The sequence below is a fragment of the Phascolarctos cinereus genome, unplaced genomic scaffold (assembly GCF_003287225.1).
Source record: "Phascolarctos cinereus isolate Bilbo 61053 unplaced genomic scaffold, phaCin_HiC Scaffold_726;HRSCAF=1367, whole genome shotgun sequence".
Taxonomy (NCBI): Eukaryota; Metazoa; Chordata; class Mammalia; order Diprotodontia; family Phascolarctidae; genus Phascolarctos; species Phascolarctos cinereus.
This window is the reverse complement of record NW_027556098.1, coordinates 64,583,389-64,602,578: the sequence shown is the minus strand read 5'-3', so window position 1 is coordinate 64,602,578 and position 19,190 is coordinate 64,583,389. Positions and strand designations below refer to the sequence as shown.

Here is a 19,190-nt window from a genome sequence, read left to right as displayed (position 1 = left end):
TCTGCTGCTGGATTTCACTCCCCATGTGTATTTGCTCTCAGAGTGCTGGCAGATTCCAGGGTCCTCTTGGTTATCTGGGTTTAGAGAGCTGGGATCTCTAGGGTTTTCTGGAGCATCTCAGGCCAGAGTGTTGTGAGCTTTTCTTCCTCTTTGGTCTTCCCAATTGGTGAGCTGCTGATTGCCAACCTGTGTCTGTAGTCAGAAAAGTCAGAGCACAGTATGTTTCCAAGCACCCTCAAGCTTCTTCATCCAAGCTCTCTGGTCTTCCTGCTCCTGGGGAAAGAGCATCATCATTTCAGGTTTCCCTGGAGCATCTCTGGTCCAAGCTGGCAGGCTTCTTTGTCTGTGCTTGTGGTAGCCTTCCTAGAGATACTTTGTGTACAATCCTACACCAAATAAAGGTGTCTTTTTTTTGTACCCAGGACTTAGCACAGTGTGTGGCACATCCTAAGTGCTTAATAAATATTTATTGGATTGAATTGGAAATTCAGACAAAGATTCTGTTCTTTGTTTGCCTGTCTTACCGTCCTTTGTCTCTTTCTTCCCTCTCTGTTTCTCTCTGTCTCTTTTTCTCTTTGACTCTCTGTTTCTATCTGTCTCTCTCCATGTCTCTGTCTCTGTCTCTCTCTTTCTCTCTCTGTCTCCCTCTTGCTTCTTCTCTCCTTCTCTCTCATTGTCTCTCCCCACTTTTCTTTCTCTCCTGTTTCCTTCTGGCTTCCCATACACAGTAATAAACCATCTAATCCTTCAACTTTCTCTAAATTTACATCCAATTAAACAAGAATTGTAAACTAACTAAACCTCAGTTAAGCTGTTAGTCGGGAAACAATTATTAAGCACGTACGATGTGCCAGGCACTGGGCTCAATTTGGGGGATACAAAGAAAGGCAAAAAACAATCCCTACAGTCAAGGAGTTCACAGCCGAATGGGGGATATTACATACAAACAACTGTATACAACAAGATACACACACACACACACACACACACACACACACACACACATACATATAAATATAAATACGTGATAGATCGGAAATAATCAACTGGTGGAAGACACTTGGATTAAGGAGGATCAAGTTGAATTTTGAAGAAAGCCAGGGACTGGAGATGCAGAATTGTGTGTTTAACATAAGCCCTCTAAGCCAGAAGGAAGCTTGGGCAAAATCGCTCTATCAGTTTTCTGGAAAGGTCTAGTTAGCAATGAGCAGTTCACTTCAGACACACCTCTCCTTACACCCAAGGCAGCCGCATCATGGAGCTGTGAACTCTATCAATTCCCCTTCTAGTCTCCTGCTGTTTCCATCCAACTCAAACAGTCCATATCCTCTCTCAAATCTCATTAGATTCTGAAAACTTACAAACACTTCAAATAAGAGAAGCATAAGAAGAGTAGATAAGTACCATTTGGAGGGAAAAAAGACTAATAAAATATTTTTTTTCATTTTTACAGACTATTGTTTTTGAAAAGAGAAATACTACAAAAAAAGAGCACCAGGGGACAAAAAAAAATAACCAAAGGAGCTAAAAAAATAAAGTGGAATATAAAGAATCAGAAGAAGGAAAGGGGGAATGCAGATGCAGCAGATAGGTCAAAAAAAGACAAGATCTGGGAGAAAAAAAAAAGACCAGCAAATTCAGCAATTAGATTGTCTGTAACTTTTTAGAAAGCAGTTTCAATAGCGTTGAAACGGCAAGCCAGATTTTGAAGTGTTGAGATATGAGAGGAGAGGAGGTGGAGGCAGAAAGTATTGACAGCTCTTTCTAAGAGTTTGAATGATGACGGGAGTAGAAATATAGGTCAGCAGCTTGAGGGACCTAGTGAAGGTTTTTTTTTTTAAAGATTTTGCCCTTTTCCTGCTTACTCTTTCCTCTTTCGGCTTATCTATCCATTCCTTCTCAGTCTCGTTTGATGTTCTTCAGGACTATGTCCCATGTGTGTCCTACTATTCTCTTTTTACACTCTCACTCTTGGTGACCTCATTGGCTCCTATGGATTTATTTAGCTTATCTATGTGGATGACTTCCCAAAGCACTATTATCCCCCCCCCCCAGCTTTGATCCTATATTCATTCATTGCCTGTGGACATTTCCAACTATGTGTCCTATATCTCAAACTCAACACATGCCAAACAGAACTCATTGTTTTGTCCTCCTAAACCCACCCCTCTTCTAAACTTTCCATATTTCTGTCAAAAGTACCACCATTCTTCCAGTCTCCCAGGTTTGCGACCTTAGCATTATCCTTGACTGCTTAGGTTCGTTCACCCCACATATTCATTTTTAGCCAAATTTTGCTGTTTTCATCTCTGCAACATCCAATTTCTTCTCTCTGCTTACACAGCAACAACCTTATTTCCAGTTTTTTCATATCTTGCCGAAATTTTTGCTACTACCTTGTAATTGGTCTCCCTTGGTTCTGCTTGAGTTCTCTCCCTACCCCAATCCTTTCTCTATGCTGCTGCCAAAGTGATTTTCCTTAAGTACAGATCTGACCATATCCTGCCCTCTCCAATAAACTCCAAAGGCTTCTTATTCCCTTTAGGATCAAATGTAGCCTCCTCTGTGTAACTTTTAAAGCCATTCACACCTTATTCCAATTTATTTTAACGGGCTCATTACTTCCTCTCCCACCCTGTAATCCAGCCAGACTGGCTTTCTTTCTGTTCTTTAGCCTGTCTGCATGTCTTAGCACTCACTGGTTCCCATACCTGGAATGTTCTCTCTCCTTACCTCCACCTCATGAGATCCTAACATTGTCAACTCAAAGCCTTTTCTGATGCCCCTATTAGTACCCTCTTTTAGTTAACTGCCTTGTAGTTAACTACTTTGGATTCAATTCTGTTTATTCCCTTTATATTCTGTATATTTTGATATGTATACTTGATATACATACATATACTGATATATGTATACTTTGTATACTGATAGGTAGACTGATATGTGTGTGTGTATACTGTATATTTTGATATAGATACTTCTTGTTGCTCTGACAGATATATATATATGTACATGTATACACACATACATATATACATACACACACATACTTCTTTCTTATGCTCTTGTCTTAGAGTATAAGGTCCTTGAAAGTGGGGATTATTTCATTTATTGCATCTGTTTCCCCAGAGCTTAGCATAGTACCCTAGCATATAGCAGGTGCTCAATAAATATTTATTGATTTATTGACTGATGATGTTCAGGGCATGTTGGTGGAAATGGTGGTGTTTGAAAGGTATTGCTGAGCATTCCAAGATTACCAACATGTGAGGATAGTTCTTTTCAAAGTAGTTTCATAAAGACTGAGCCTCATGATAAAAAGCAATTTTTGTCACATGACACTGCTTCCATTTGACATTGTTTCCTTCATGAATTGATATATCTAAGAGTGAGAAATAGAAAAAAGGGGGAAAAGGAGTATCAGGTAAAATCCATAAATTTAATAACATAGAAAAGGGATAAAGAAGGGAATTTAATTTTGGTTCTCCAGAAGCTGTGCCCTCCGGGAAATTAAAGAAGGAACGAGTAAGTGTATAACACATGAACTAGAGAATAGAATTCAGAATAGATTAGGAAGGAAGAGAAATTGGAGGACAAAGCAATAGAACATTTCTTGAAAAATGAACAGAAGTGTTTCTTAAACTAAAACTTGGGAGGAAAGGGAGTAAGGGAAGAATGTGAATTTCATGCTCATCTGGGAGAGAAAAAAGAAGTATTAAAAGAAGCATCAAGTACATGAAAAGAAAGAGAATTTAATGTTAAAATAAAGTCAAGGAATTGGCAGGTAAATGGAAATAAGTAAAGTACCTAAGGGAATAGACTAACATCGAAGCGGTATAAACATAATTAATTTCAGAGACAAAATGCTCACCTAAGAGTGAAGGAGATAAAGCTAAATAATAAAATAAAATAATAAAAGTTATTAAAAATAATTTTTAAAAGCTAAATAAAACAGGCAAATGTAGAAAAACACACACAAATCAGATGGAAATATAAATGCAAATTTAAAACATAATAAAATAAAAGAAAGCAGCAGAGTATTATGAAAATAATAATAATGATGATTAACAGCAAGACTAATAATTATAATCCAATAATTTTCCATATTGAAGAAACACAACTAAAATATAAAGACACATATGGAATAAAATGAGAGCGGGAACAAAATTTAGTATACATCAGGTGATTCACCAAAAGTAGAATTCCAATCATGCCATCAGACAAAGCAAAAATAAATATTAACAGTATCAAGACAGATAAACTCCATTATGCTTAAAGATGCCACAGAAAATGAAAAAATATCTATCCTTAAGTGTGTGTGCACGAAATAGCATAGCAGGTGACTTCGTAAAGGAAAAATGAACTGAATTGAAATAATGGTAATGGTAATGCAATAATTATAGGAGATATTAATATTCCTTTATCAGATTCAAACAAATCTAAGAGAAAGATAAAAAGGGAAATATAAAACTGAACAAAGAGTAGGTCAGTGGGATCCAAAAGATTTATGCCATCTTCTGAATGGGAACATTTAAAATATACATACTTTAGCTCTACATGGAATATGTACAAAAATAGGCTATGTGCTATAGCACAGAGAAATTGTAAGTAAATTTAAAATAAAAGAAATATTAAACACATTTTTAATAGTTCAAGGTGAGGGTGGGGTGGTGGTAGAGGCTGGACCTGTGATTTTGCTGGACCTCCCAATATTGAAACTGCCTTTACTAGTGCAAATTGGAAACTTTTTTGTAACTTAGTCTTAGAGAATTGGCATAGAGAGTTACAGATTATAGCTTGATAAAAAGTAGTAATTGAGACAAGGAACACAATGGAAAATATAGCTCTAAATGGAGATTTAATAAAGATATATTGAATATTGAATAAATCAAAGAAAAATTCTAAAAACATCAAATTTGCTTTTTGAGAATTATAATGGCGTAGAGATCTACTTCAGCTAGAAGTATAGAATTACCATTCCTCCTAAACAAATTTTAAAAAATAATAAAGAAAACACTCCACCAAATTGTATTTGTTAAATAAATAAGAACTTAATAATTAAACCAGGGAGAGATAAAGTAATGAAAGTGTATATGCCAATATCACTTCTGAATATTGATGCAAATTTTTAAACAAAGTCCTAGCGATATATAGAGATGGAGAGGACAGTAGGCAAGCATACTGATTAATATTACTGTTTCTGCAGCTGTGAACTGTTTCAACCTTTCTGGGAAGAAATTTTGAGTTTTGCTAAGAAAGTGACTAATATGTCTGTACCTCTTGACGTAGAGCTCTTACTGCTAAGCATACACCCCAGTGAGGTAAAAGACTGAAAGAAAGTTCTCATATATACCAAAATGTTAATAGCAGCACTTGCTGAGTCAGCAAAAACTGGAAATTAGGTACTCATCAATTGGGAAATGGCTAAACAAATCAAGATACACAAATGTAATAGAATATTAAGTAGTGTGCTGTAAGAAATGGTGAATATGAAAAATGATGCAGAGTGAAGAGAGAAGAACCAGGAAAACAATTATATATGAAGATTACAACAATGTAAAGGTCAAGAACAAAAAAAAATACTGAATACTGTAGTTATAATTACCATGCTTGGCCTCACAGAAGAGATGAGAAAATGTATCTTTTTCCTTTCATTGCGAGGTGTGGAATGAAGGGTGTGGAATATAGTATATAATGTCAGATTTTTTTTCCTGGACTTTTTTTTGTTTTTAAATCTTTGCTACTATGAAGGACTTTCTGGGTTGAGGAGGTGCAGTGATACAATTGGAAATAAATGTAATGAATAGCAAAAGGCATAGGTAATTTTTTTAAAAGAAAATAATGTTGCTAAAAGATTTAGAATTTTTAATTTTATTAGTTCAAAGTCTTTTGTAGCATACATAAAAAGCTGGAAAGGAAGTTGCCATTTTTTGACTGATTCCTTTTAAAGATGAATTAATTATTTGGTTTTCATTGATAGAAGCCATAGAGCCAACTAATGACTTTTTTTCTAGGACTAGCAGATGTCACAACTGGTCCCAAGAAGAGAGGTATTAAAAAAATTCCTTCAGATATGTGTACTCAAAATAACTCAATATGAGTGATAGACAAAATTAATTAGAGATTGTAACACATGGAGTAAATTTGGCCTCATAATTCTTAGTGATACTTGTCTTCTCAACTAAATGATAAGATTCTTCAGGCCAGTGACCATGTTTTACACTTCTCCTGTGGTGCCTAGTATTTTACAGAGTAGATATTCATTTAGAATATTCTAATTTGTATTTCAATGATTTGTGCACTAATCTGTCCCGTATTAGATAGTAAATACTTTAAGAGCAGTGATTGTATTTTTTTATCTTTTTTTTTCTATCCTCACAGTCTAACAGAGTGCATTGCATTTAGCAGATGCCTAATAAATATTTGTCAGACTGTGGTTTAATAAAGTGAACCGACACTATCTTCATTATAGTTTTTTTTTTAATAGATCATATAATTTTAATTACCTGTGTTTCTGTATGCTAGACTGTCAGTTGTTGGACTGTAACAGGGGCAGCAGCACCAGTAACAGTAGTAATACTACGGGCAGTAGCCTCCAGCAAAGTAGATAGTGTCACAGGTCCTAGTAGAGTAGTTATGGGCACAAAGTTCACAGCAGAAACAGCTCAGCCGCCGCCCCCCCCCCAAGTAGGCTGCAGTACAGGCAGGCCTGTAGAATATTTTTGGATATTATTCCTGTTCTTTATAAGAAGGATCCTTCTATTCTGATGAAAGGATGAGGGAACAAGAGTTGTTATGCTACAAAGATGATGCCAGTGGTCACTACCCTGACCACCCAGGTCATTGACGGCCAGGGGTGACAGGGAGGATTGTCATGGATCCTGTGATACAGACCAAACAGAGCTTGAATTAATACCCCCCAAAGTTGTTGTTCAGTCCCTTCAGTTGTGTCCGACTCTTTGTGACCTCGTTTGGAGTTTTCTTAACAAACATACTGGAATGGTTTGCTATTTCCTTCTCCAGCTCATTTTACGGGTGGGAAAACTGAGGCCAACAGGATTAAGTGACTTGCCCAGGGTTACTCTGCTAGTAAGTGCCTGAGGCCAGATTTGAATTCAGGAATATGAGTCTTCCTGATTCCAGGCCTAGCTGTTCCCAATCCCCCTCCCCTAAATAGATTGACCTTAAAACCTAGATATGGATACTTCAGGGAAAGGAGAATATAAGGAGAATTAAAGTAACAACCTAATGAGCTGGAGACTTCTTAGATCATCACTACTTCCCACCACCCAGAACTTCCATGGGGACTGTTTTTTGTCTAGGGATCACTGAACACAGGGAGAAGATAGAAGGAATCTGGGCTCACTTGCCCCTCTGCTTAGTTAAGTAGAGAAAAACTCCACTCAGTAGAATAAAACTTGAACTATCAGATTCTTGAGTTGTCTGCTTTGACTACAGGGAACCCCCATCCTGGGTCAAATTCCTTCACCACTCTGTTGCTGGCATTTTCTTGTGGCTAGATCTGGGTCCTGTCTGTGTAGCCTCTCTCTCTTTTATGTCTCATTTAACATCTCCCTCATTACCTATTCTATATTGATTGTTAGCATCAATTTAAGAGGCTGATGTTTTCTTGATCTTGTCCTCACCTTCTGGGAGTATATTCAGTTTATAGTCTGTGGTCTTCCTTATATAAAAGCATAATCCTTTCTTATTCTAAACAAACCATCCTTGTTCAAACAGAGATATTTGCACAGATTAGCTATATAAATTTCTATTTTGTCCCTTTGCTATAAGAATACTTCATGAAAAATCACATTATTTGTGAATGTAATATTTCTTCAGAGTTGACATCTAACAAACACAATCCTGTGTGTTGTCACTACCTGTGTGAATGCTGTCTTCCCATTAGGTGACTTCCAAAGCTGTATCTCTGTCCTCAACCTCTCTCTAGAACTCTAAACCCTTTTGATCTACAGATTCAAAGATCTTGTTCCCAATCACCGTTGTTTCAAAAATTAATTGTTTTATGATAATAATATGGTTTTGATACCTAAACCATAGCGATCAAAAACAGAAAGAAAACTATAGGCCGGTTTCCTTAATAAATAGTGATGCAAACATTTTAAACAAAAATTAGGTATTTTTATATGGGGCCCTAAATAAATGTCTAAGTCATTTCTGCCATTTTCTTTCTCTTCCCCACTCCCTTTTCAGTTCTTCTAGGATTTGGACACAGCCACTACACAACTGTATCTGTGTGCAGAGATTTAAGTTGGACCTCTACTGGTGGAATTTAGCTAAGAAGTGTGGCAAAGACTTTGTGGATCTCCAATTAAGAAAAAAATGAGTTCCTCAGCAAGTAATCTTCATGGAGTCCTTTTTCTCCCCTTTGTCTCCTGAGAAAACACATAATCACCCTTGGGAATGTCTACTCAGACGTCATGAAGAGTACCATGAGATGCTAGTTGACTCAGTAGATTCTCCTCATCAATGTGATTTTTTAAAAAGTCCTTCAGAGTTACAGAAGTCAATTCATCTTGAGCCTATCCAACCACTTGCTTTAGGGGTTACTGTGGAAATACCATGTCTAAGAACACAGAGATTATCAATCTGTCATTTTTATTGGAGCACGAGAAGGAAATGATCCTGGGCGTCTTAAAGAGAGATGAATACTTGAAGAAGGTTGAAGATAAGAGAATAAGGTAATCTCCTTTGGCTGGTTTTTCTTGATTAACATTTCTTTTCACATTCCTGCAGTTTTCTAGATCTGGTTTCTAGAAGATAATTTGAGTAGATTATATGTTGTTGTCCGGGGTGATCTCTAATGTACCTTCTAACTCTAAGAGCCTGTGAGTCTATGGAGTTATTGGCTTTAATGGGTATGCAGGGTTAATCAGGAAAGATTTGAAAGCAATTCTGACATTTCCTTATTTAACCTTCTGGGAGAAGTAACTTTATGAGAGGCAGTTAGCATAATACAGTGGATGGAAAACTGGACTTGAGATAGTCCTGGCTCTGGGACTTACCACCTGTGTGACCTTGGGCAAATGTGTGTTTGTATAATGTGTGTTTAGCTGCTCTTGCCTCAGGAAGAAGAGCATCTGGTGAATTATTTAATCCAAGGGTTGTTAACCTGCGGGCCATGAACTTGTTTCAAAAAAAATCTGGCAACTGTATTTCAATATACTTGGTTTCCTTTGTAATCTTGTGCATTTTATTTTGTATATTTAAATGCATTGTTCTTAGAAGGGAGCCATAGGCTTCACCTGACTGCCATAAACGGTCCGTGGCACAAAAAGATATGTAAAAGCAAAAGTAAAAAGAAACAACAATAACAAACAACTGAAAAAAACCCTGATTTAATCTTTTTATTTATTTGATTGATTTATTCAAAATCTCTAATTATTCATTAGAATTCAATTACCTGGAACCTTAGTTAACTAGGATGTCTACAATGCTTGGGAGTCATCATTTCAGGCTTCCTAATTACTGAGAAGGGCAGCTAGGTGGTGCCAGCATGCATAAAGCATTGGGCCTGGAGTCAGGAAGATTCATCCTCTTGAGTTTAAGTCTGGCCTCAGACAGGTGTGGCACCCTGGGCAAGTCACTTAACTCTATTTGCTGCAGTTTCCTCATCTGTAAAATGAGCTGGAGAAGGAAACAGCAAACCACTCCAGCATCTTTGCCAAGAAAACCCCAAATGGAATCACGAAGAGTCAGATATGACTGAACAATAGAAATTAACTGAGATCTCTGAATTCTGATGATTTGAAGCTTTACCATAGACAAATGGTATCTGATGAGGTAGTGGATAGAGTACTTAGTCTGGAGTCAGGAAGACCTGAGTTCAAATTTGGCCTCACATTTATTAGCAGTGTGACCCTGGGCAAGTCACTTAATCTCTTTTTGCCTCAGTTTTCTTAACTGTAAAATTGGGACAATAATAATCCCTACTTTGCAGGGTTGTTGTAAAGATCAAATGGGATATTTATCAAGTGTTTAGTACAATGCCTGGCAAACAGTAAGCATTCTATAAATGCTAATTCCCCTCTGCCCTCCATAATAAGGGCTTATAGAGTAAGCCCTTAACAAAATTTTGTGGAAGATGAAATTTCTTCTATGTGCCCTGCTATTTTCTTCTTCCAAGAAACAATGGCCCCCTCCCACCTTTTAGTACCAGCTCATGGGCTGTCCCCCTCAGAAATATGCGTTATCCCCTAGATCCCTAACCCTTTTCTATTATTACTTCTTACCTGTGTTGTGCCACATATCTACCCAGTGCCTCCTTAGAAAACAACCTAAAAAAGTAATTCACACCAAGGGGAATAGTAGCCACTAAATGAATCTTTTAATTTTAACAGGATACTGACTTCATGCTTAGAAGGAATATTTCTTAGTTCCAACAGGGAGGGAATTAGGAGCTGGAATGTGAAAGTGTTCACCTGGTTCAAGAAATCATTGGTGAATCTATTTGGCTAATTTCATGTCAAGGAAAAAGGTATTATGGGTTTAAAATCTGAATGCAGGAAACAGGCAGAAACTAACAATGTCCTCACAAAGCCCTGTGGATTAAAATGGATTCGGTGTGCTTGATTACCTCCTCGTAACCACCTGAAAGAATACTAATTCTGTTCAAGATAAAAATCACAGTCAAATGCTGCTATTAATCATCTTTGGAGAAGAAATGCTGCAAACTTGTCATAAGATTATTTTCATGTATTTCAGGAATTCATCATGTGCTGTGAAAAATTCGGCTCCTTAGCTATGAACATACACTCGAATTTTCTTTATTAATACTAATGCCACAGCTAAAAGATCTGGATTTTTGTTCCCATTTTTCCAAGACATTCAATCAGCACTGAAATAACAAAAGCTCTGATAGAGGTTGCGGCTGAGTTTCTCTTTGACTAGAATACAGATGATGGCGAATCTAGTCAATATGTTTGGAGAGAGCAGAAACAATCTTTTCAGTGTTTTAAATCTAATCACAAAAAAGTAGCTGAATTTCCTGATATCCTGCAAAATATGTTTAATGTTTTCTGGAAGAAAGATGTTAACCCATTAATAAACTTCTCAGATAAATGTGAAACCATTTCTTTTAAGAAAGAGCAATGTGTAGAGTCAGAATAATAAATACAATATTGTATAGGATAGATTTTTCCTCTCAGTCTTTAAAAGCTTAGCCTGGAGTCTATTGTGTTCCCTTATCATTTTTCTTTACTTACAGTTCTTCTGTTTCACTAGCATTCTCTATAGGAGGAATGCAACTTATATGATGAAGAGTGCACACAATTCTTAGAAGTAAAATGATTGATTTCCCATTTATTCCCAATTTCTTTGTAATAGCAGGGGAAGGGAAGTTGTATATCCTTTCTCTGTAAGCATCCAACTCCACAATCATCTCATCCCCTTCAGCTAGTGACTTCACCTTCTACATCACTGAGAAAACCAAAGATATCAGTGTTAGCTCCTTCATCTCCCCTCTCCCACACCTCAATCCATTTATTTCTCTCTTCTTCATTGTTAGACTCCGAGGTAGAATAGTCTACACTCCCTATTCCTCCTTCCCTACTACACGTTCACTCTTTAGCAGCCCTCAATCTGTTTTTTAAGCCCCCTAATTCTATTGAAACCATTTTCTCTGAAATTACAACTGAATCATGTTATCTCCTGATTGACATATTTAATACTATTCTTATGGAGAAGATGGAGGGAGATGAATTAGATCCTAATACAACCAGATAGTGTCAGAACTGGTTAGATGGCCAGACTCCAAGAGTTAATGGTTTGATGTCAATGTAGCAGGAAGTCCCTAGTGGAGTAACTTGGAGATTTGTATTTGGGACGGTGCCATTTAGTATCCTTACCATTGATTTGGAAAAGAGCATAGATACTCATCCACACCACAAAGCTGAGAGGGATAACTAACATACTGGACAACAGAGTCAGGATCCAAAAGACTCTTAATAGACTGGAGCTTAGCGATAGGCTAGATTTAATAAGATGAAATCCAACAGGTATAAAGTTTCGTCCTTAGGTATAAAAAAATCAACTTCCCCAGTATAAAAATGGGAGAGACATGGATAAAAGACAGTTTTTTTTCTGAGAAAGACCTGGGATTTTAAAGGATTTTAAGCTGGATATAAGTCAGCATTGTGATGTGGCAACCAAAGAAGATAATATAATCTTTTTTTTAGAAGTTTTTTTTTTTAATTTTTATTTTCAGTCCCAAATTTTGTCTGTCCCTCACCCCTCTCCCACTCATTGAGAAGGCAAGAAATATGATACTCATTATACATATTGTTGTTGGATTGTTTCCGTCATGTCTGACTCTTTGTCACCCCATTTTGGGTTTTTTTTGGTAATGATACTAGAGTGGTTTGCCATTTCTGTCTCTAACTCATTGTACTAATGAAGATCTGGGGCAAACAGGGTTAAGTGACTTGCTCAGGGTCAAACAGCTAGTAAGTGTCTGAGGCTGGATTTGAACTCAGGAAGATGAATCTTCCTGATTCCAAGCCCAGTGCTCCATCTACTGCACCACCTAGCTGCCCTTCATCATACATATGAAGTTATGTGAAACATTTTCTCATTAGCCATGTTGCAAAAAAATAAAAAAGCAAGAAAAATAAAGGGAAAAAAATGAAGCTAGCATAATCTTGAGATGCATTAAGAGGAACATAGCTTCTAGGAGTAGGGAAGTACTTTACTATCATTGGACCTCATCTGGAACATTGTGTTCATGGTTTAAGAAGGACATTGATGAGCTGAATAGTGTCCAGAGGTGGGTAACCAAAGTAGTAAAGGGCCTTGAAACCAGGTCACACGAAGATTGGTTGAAGTAACTGGACCTGATTAGGCTGGAGAAGAGAATCCTCATGTGATAGGTGTCTGGCGATTCAAAGGATTGTCATGTGGAGGATGGCTCAGAATCATTCTATTTAGCCCCAGAGGGTGAAACCAGGAACAAACAGGAGAAGCTACAAAAAAGCAAATGTTAATATGAAGTCAGGAAAAGCTTCCTAATAATTTGAGTTGTCCAATGGTAGGATGGGCAGTGGACTGTCCTTCCCTGCAGGTCCTCAAGCATAGCTGGATGACCACTAGTTAAGTATAGCAGTAGGGATTTCCTTCATTTATCACTTGGACTAGCTGGGTGCTGAAGTTCCTTCCAGATCTCAAATTCAGTGATTGTGTGATTCTGGAATCCTCTCAGTCCCAATTCTTCATCTTTTAGGGGGCATTTGACACTGTTAATGAATTCTTCTTGACATTCTTTTCTCCTTTGTCATCAATGAGAACATTTTCTTTTCTGATTTTCCTCCCACCTCAATGAAAATACCTTCTTTATCTTCATCCTGCATTCTTATTCTTTCTCCCATCTACTAAGCATGGGCATCCCCAATGCTCTGCCATAGAATCACAGGATTTCAGAGTTAGAAGGGACCTTGTTGCCACACAGTCCAACCTATACCTAAACAAGAATTCTTTTTTACATACTTGGTATGTGGTCATCTAACCTTTGTTTGAAAACAGGTAGTTGGTAGAGGGTGAGACACATGACTTCCAGAGGCAGCCCTTGCTACCTTTAGAGAATGAATTATTTAGAAGTTTTTCTTTACATATAGCCTGATTTGTCTCCCTGCAATTTTTATCCATTGTCTCAAATTCTGCCCTGTGGGCCAAATCGAAAAATCTATCCCCTCTAATGCCTGACAGTCTTTCAAATACTAGAAGACAGATATCATGCCCTTCCTGAATATCTTCTTTCAGTTAAACACATCAACACTTCCTTCATCCACTTTTCATATGACTTGAATTCAAGGTGCTCCACCATTATGGTTTTGCTCCTCTCAATGCTTTCTAGTTTGTCATCGTCCTTTCTAAACTCTGGTGCTCAGAACCGAGCGCAATCCTCCAGCTTTGGTCTGACTAGTGTTTACAGAAAGCCTATTACCTCTGCCCTCCTGGACCCCATGCTTCTTTAATTAAGGCCATGCCTGCATTAGCATTTTTGGCTTACACATCACATTGGCTCTTATATTACACTGGAGACTCTTATGGAGCTTATGATCCACTGAATCCCTTAGATCTTTGTCATACAGACTGCTAACTGTCTTATATTTGGGAAGTTAAATTTCTGAACCCAACTGTGTATCTTTACATTTGTCCCTCTCAATCTTCATATATTTATATTTGGTCTCTTGTTCAGTTTAAGGTCTTTTTAGATTCTGACTGTCATTAAATGTGTTAGCAATTCCTAGGATGCTGCTTTGTGTCATCTGAAAAGTTAATAAAAACAGTATTTAGGCCTCATCCACATCATTAATCAGTTGGAGACCTGCTATGCTCTTTCATTGTCTACTAGGGCAATATTCAGAGGCCTCTGCTCTTCAATTCCCTTAGCTCTGAACTTTGCTGACTAGTGCAGTGGAAATGCTGAATCAGACCTACACGCAGCAATGTATACAATCACTCATTATTAATCAACAGCGTGCAGTTGTTTTCTGTTATTAACAATACAATCATCTGCCTCTCTAGGAACAAACCATCCACTTGATTCCTAACAGTCTGAGTAGGTCTTGAACCAGTGCTCGCAAAAAAGTTTTCTTTTTTTTTCTTTTTAAAAAATTATTTATTTAGCTAGTTTTAGTTTTCAACATTCACTTTTATAAGATTTTGGGTTCCACATTTTTTTCTCCCTTCCTCCCCCCTCCCCAAGATGGCAACCAATCTGATATAGGCTATACATGTATAATCATATTAAACATATTTCTGCATTAGTTATGTTGTGAAAGAAGAATCAGAACAAAAGGGGAAAACCATGAGAAAGAAAAAAAAGAGAAAATAGTATGCTTCAATCTTCATTCAGACTCCATAGTTATTTCTCTGGGTGTGGATAGCTGTTTCCATCATGAGTGCTTTAGAATTGTCTTAGATGATTGTACTGCTGAGAAGAGCTAAATTCCATCATGGTTGATCATTGTACAATGGTGCTGTTACTGTGTACAACGCTCTTCTGGTTCTGCTCACTCCACTCAGCATCAGAGCGTACAAGTCTTTCCAGGTTTTTCTAAAATCTGCCTGCTCATCTTTTCTTATAGAACAATGGTATTCCATCACATTCATATACCACAACTTATTCAGTCATTCCCGAATTGAAGGGCATCCCCTCAATTTCAAATTCTTTGCCAGCACAAAAAGAGATGCTAAAATATTTTTGTGCATGTGGGTCACACAAGACCCAGTCAAAGACTAAGTGTCTCCATCTAAAGTGCCATTCTGACGAGTCTCCATTAAGTGCAGATTAATGAGAGCAGATACACTGCTCTCAAGTGAACATGGGATGCTCAAATCCCTGAGTTGGGGGAATATAGGAGCAGCCAAGCAGAAGCAGTTTGGATTCTCTGGTGTGTTTTTTATGGTTTTGACAAAGGCATTTATAAGTTACCTCCAAGTTCTGATTGGTGATTGATTACCTAAATTTATGATGAAAGGAAACTACAGAGCATAACTTTATTTTCCTGATGTTATTAGCAAGTGTTTATCAGTTGTTTACCAAATATAGGGGACACACATCATAGAGTAAGGTAGGCTTTGTTAATACTTGTTTACCAGATTGGAGGGATACACTTTACTGCCAAATGATACCACTCAAGTGCTTATCTTATTATTACATAATAACTAATCACAAATGGAAGCTTAAAACAAAATGAAATGCTTATGCTAAACTATTTATTCCCTCTAATCACCCCCCCCACACACACACACACACTTCTCCCCCAAGGTAAGGGTTATCCTTATTGCCTGAGGCTCACTGGGTCTTTGAAGCTCTAAAAACAATGTTTCACTTCAGCCCCTATTTTAGCAAGGTGCAGCATGGTAGAGTGGATGGTCTGAATTTAGCATTAAGAGATTTAGGCTTTTAACGCCCATTTCCTTAAATTCCTTGAATTTGTTTCTCCTCTGCAAAATTGGTGTAATGGTACTTAAATCACTTGCCCGGCAGTATTGTTAAGAAGAAAAATGCTTTTTAAACCTTAGACCATGTGAAATCTGAGATATTATTGCTACGCCTCAATGTTCAGTGGTCTTCTGTTCTATGATAGAGGCAAAATCTTCCAGTATCCATAGGGGTTATCCTACTAGCCCCTTCCAGAACCTGCTGGCTTCAAACTGTAAGGCAATTATTTCCTGCAAACTCATCCCCCTAGAAATCCATAGGTTGCTGCTGCTGTTTGTCTTTTGTTCTTAAAGAGGGCCATGACATCAGGAAGGGGATGCCATGACATGCAACTGAATTGGATTTAAGTGAGGGAGGGATGTGTAAAGTCACCAGCTTCACTTTCTGCTCCGGAGCCATCTGGGTCCAGTGGCCAGACAACTGGAGACGGTCCAAGATGCAGTGGGGAACCTTGTTAATTATTTAATTAATTGGTTAATTATTTCCTGTAAACTCATCCTGTAGAAGTTCGTAGGATTTAGAGAGTTAAGGAAGGGAGTTTGGAGATCATCAAGCCTGACTCTACTTTCCAGATAAAGAAATTTAATTCCAGAAAGAAGTGACTTGCCCAAAGTGTTGTAGCTAGTAAACATCAGATTCTGGATTCAAGGCTAGATCTTCTGCCGGCAGATTCAGTGATAGCCTAGTGCCTTTATTGATGCAACTGCATGCCATAGGAAAAGGAGCCCTTGGCTGTAATGGCTATGGTGATGCTCCTGGTGCCACTAACTCAGGGCTGGTGGGGGCTTTGTACACTCAGTCACGGCTTCTCCTGTGACTTTATACTGTCAAAACTAAACAGAGCTCCTGCCATTTTCTTTTCCTCCTTCCCTCTCTTTCCTATTCTTTGGTATTTATTAAAAAGGGAAAGATTTGTGTTCTTGGCTCCAGCCATGCCAGTTGCCCACTGCCTAAAATAATAATGAGGAGGAGGAGGAGGAGCAGAAAGAGGAAGAGCAGGAGGAGGAAAAAGAGAAGGAAGAACAGGGACAAAAGGGAAGGAGAAAAGAAGAAAATAATAATTATTCCTAATAAAGTGTTCATTCTGACTGCCCTACCACAGATTGGGTAAAAAGTGATGAAACTCTTGCTGGGAATCATCTACTTGTCATCTGGAGGGTGTCAACCTCCGGAGTTTGGTCTAAGAAAGACAAACAAAATTAGGTTGTATGCATGTTTATTTTCACTTAAAGTGGCAGCCATGCATATAGAGTTGCAGTTGAAACTGCGCTTGCTTTGGGGTGAGGCTGCACAGGTTATAAAGACAAAGAGAAACCTCAAAGCTGGGTGGGAGTGGCCACGTGGATCACAGCCCAATCAGGTACTGTCATTGTAGATTTGGATTTCCCTGCCCAGATGGGTACTGCCACAGTCCCGTGGGCTCAGTTTCCATTTCCCATGAAGGGGTCATTTCACAGAAATCCTGAAAGGCCTACATGGAACAAGGAAGAGGGTCAGGCTGAAAATCCCCAAGGTCAAGGAACTAGGATGCTTGTGCTACTTCTGTCCCTTTGAGCTGGTATAAACTAGCTTAAGTCAGTTCTGTGGTCACCAGCACAGCAGAGGGATTCCCGGGTTTAGCAAGCAAACACTGCAAAGGATCTCTGGTATGTCAAACTCAAGGGATGCTCAATCTGCCTCCTGATTGGCTGATTCCAATTCCCAGATCAGTCCAGCCTCCTCTGGATAGTAAGGAAGCTCAAACAAATCAAGGTGGTTAGTTAAGTCATTTTTCACAAGGGATAGTATTCCATTTCTAGCCCTGCAAGGCATTGCAACTACAATAAAAACAACCCGCATTTATATAGCACTTTAAGGTTTGCAAAGTGCTTTACAGATATTTATCTCATCCTCACAACAACCTTGTGAAGTAGGTGATGTTGTTACCCCTGTTTTACAGATGGAGAAACCTAGGCTAGGAGAGGTTAAATAACTTGGCCAGGGTTGTACAGAGCCAGTAAGTATCTGAGTCTGGATTTGAACTCAGTTCCTTCTGATTCCAGGTCCAGCTCTATCCATTAGACAACCTAGCTGCCTTGGCCGTTGTGATTTTTAAGCTGTGGGATGGTATTTACATAGCACAGGGAGCTTCTGAATAACTCCAACAGAAGTCTGTCTGCTTCAAAGAGGAATCCACATTGGATTTTTAAAAGGGGTCATTTGGGGAGAATCTGTGATGGGTGTAGAGAATGGTGCTCATTCAGGCAGCAGCACAATAGCAGACCCTTTGAATCTGGACTGAGTGACTGCTGAAGCAGCTGGAGTCTCCCTTTCCTGCTGCTCCACTCATTAAAAGGAATCCTGCAGAGGACTTTGGCTGAACTACTTCTCTCAAAGAATGCTGAAGCTAGTGAATATGCTGCAAATCTCCCTTGCCCTTTGTTTTATCTCTGCCTACAAAGGCAGAACATTTTTTTTCCCATTTCTATGTCCATTTAAGTGTCATAATTTGTAATTTGTGTGTGTCTTGAAAACACTTTTCTTTATATAAAATCCGTGATATTCAGTTACTACTCTACAACTAGCTCCGTAGTGTCTACAATCATCTCAATAATCCTGAGAAATTTCCACTCTCTAGACCCCCCCTGTTCCACTTGAAGATTCCCTCTCACCTAACCACTATTTTTGGAAAGCCCTAGACACCATGCTTTTTCTTACTTTTTTACTTTTATGCTCTACTCATCCTCGCCAAGACCTTGACAACTTCCTGGATGATGCCCTCAAACCCTTTCCTTGCTCTGCCCTCTTGCCTTTTCTGCAACTATAAACCATCATCGAATCAACTTTTCTAATGTTACTAGACAGAATGTCAATCTACTGTCCTATGAACTTATCCAACATTCTTGTGATTCTCTGAGCAAAAGTACCATTCCTTGGCCACCTCTTTTCTTTGTATGTTATATTCCTCCACTAGAATGTAAGTTCCACAAGGGCAAAGATGATATTTTCTTTTGCCTGGGTATCCCTAGCACTTAGCAAAGTGCTTTTTAAGTGCTTTTTCATTCATTCATTTGTAAATGAATGAATGATGTATGCTTTATGTCTATATACTTAGCCAGTGCTAACTAAAGAGAGTAAATGGAGAAAGTAAGTGACTAGGTAGAAATATGCAGAACTAAAAAAATAGGTCAGGTGACTCAAGTCTATCCTAGATTAGTCTTTGATTATGGTATCAAGAATTTTATTT

The 19,190-nt window shown here is 38.2% G+C and overlaps 1 protein-coding gene across 1 annotated transcript in view; it reads left to right on the top strand.

The window, feature by feature from the left end:
• SYTL5 (synaptotagmin like 5) overlaps positions 1-19,190 on the top strand; it is a 148,527-nt gene that overhangs the window by 12,771 nt on the left and 116,566 nt on the right. Inside the window, exon 2 of the mRNA XM_020979637.2 lies at positions 8,215-8,702. Coding sequence (XP_020835296.1) covers positions 8,584-8,702 — 119 coding nt within the window. The 5' untranslated portion in view covers positions 8,215-8,583. The remainder of the gene's footprint in view (positions 1-8,214; positions 8,703-19,190) is intronic.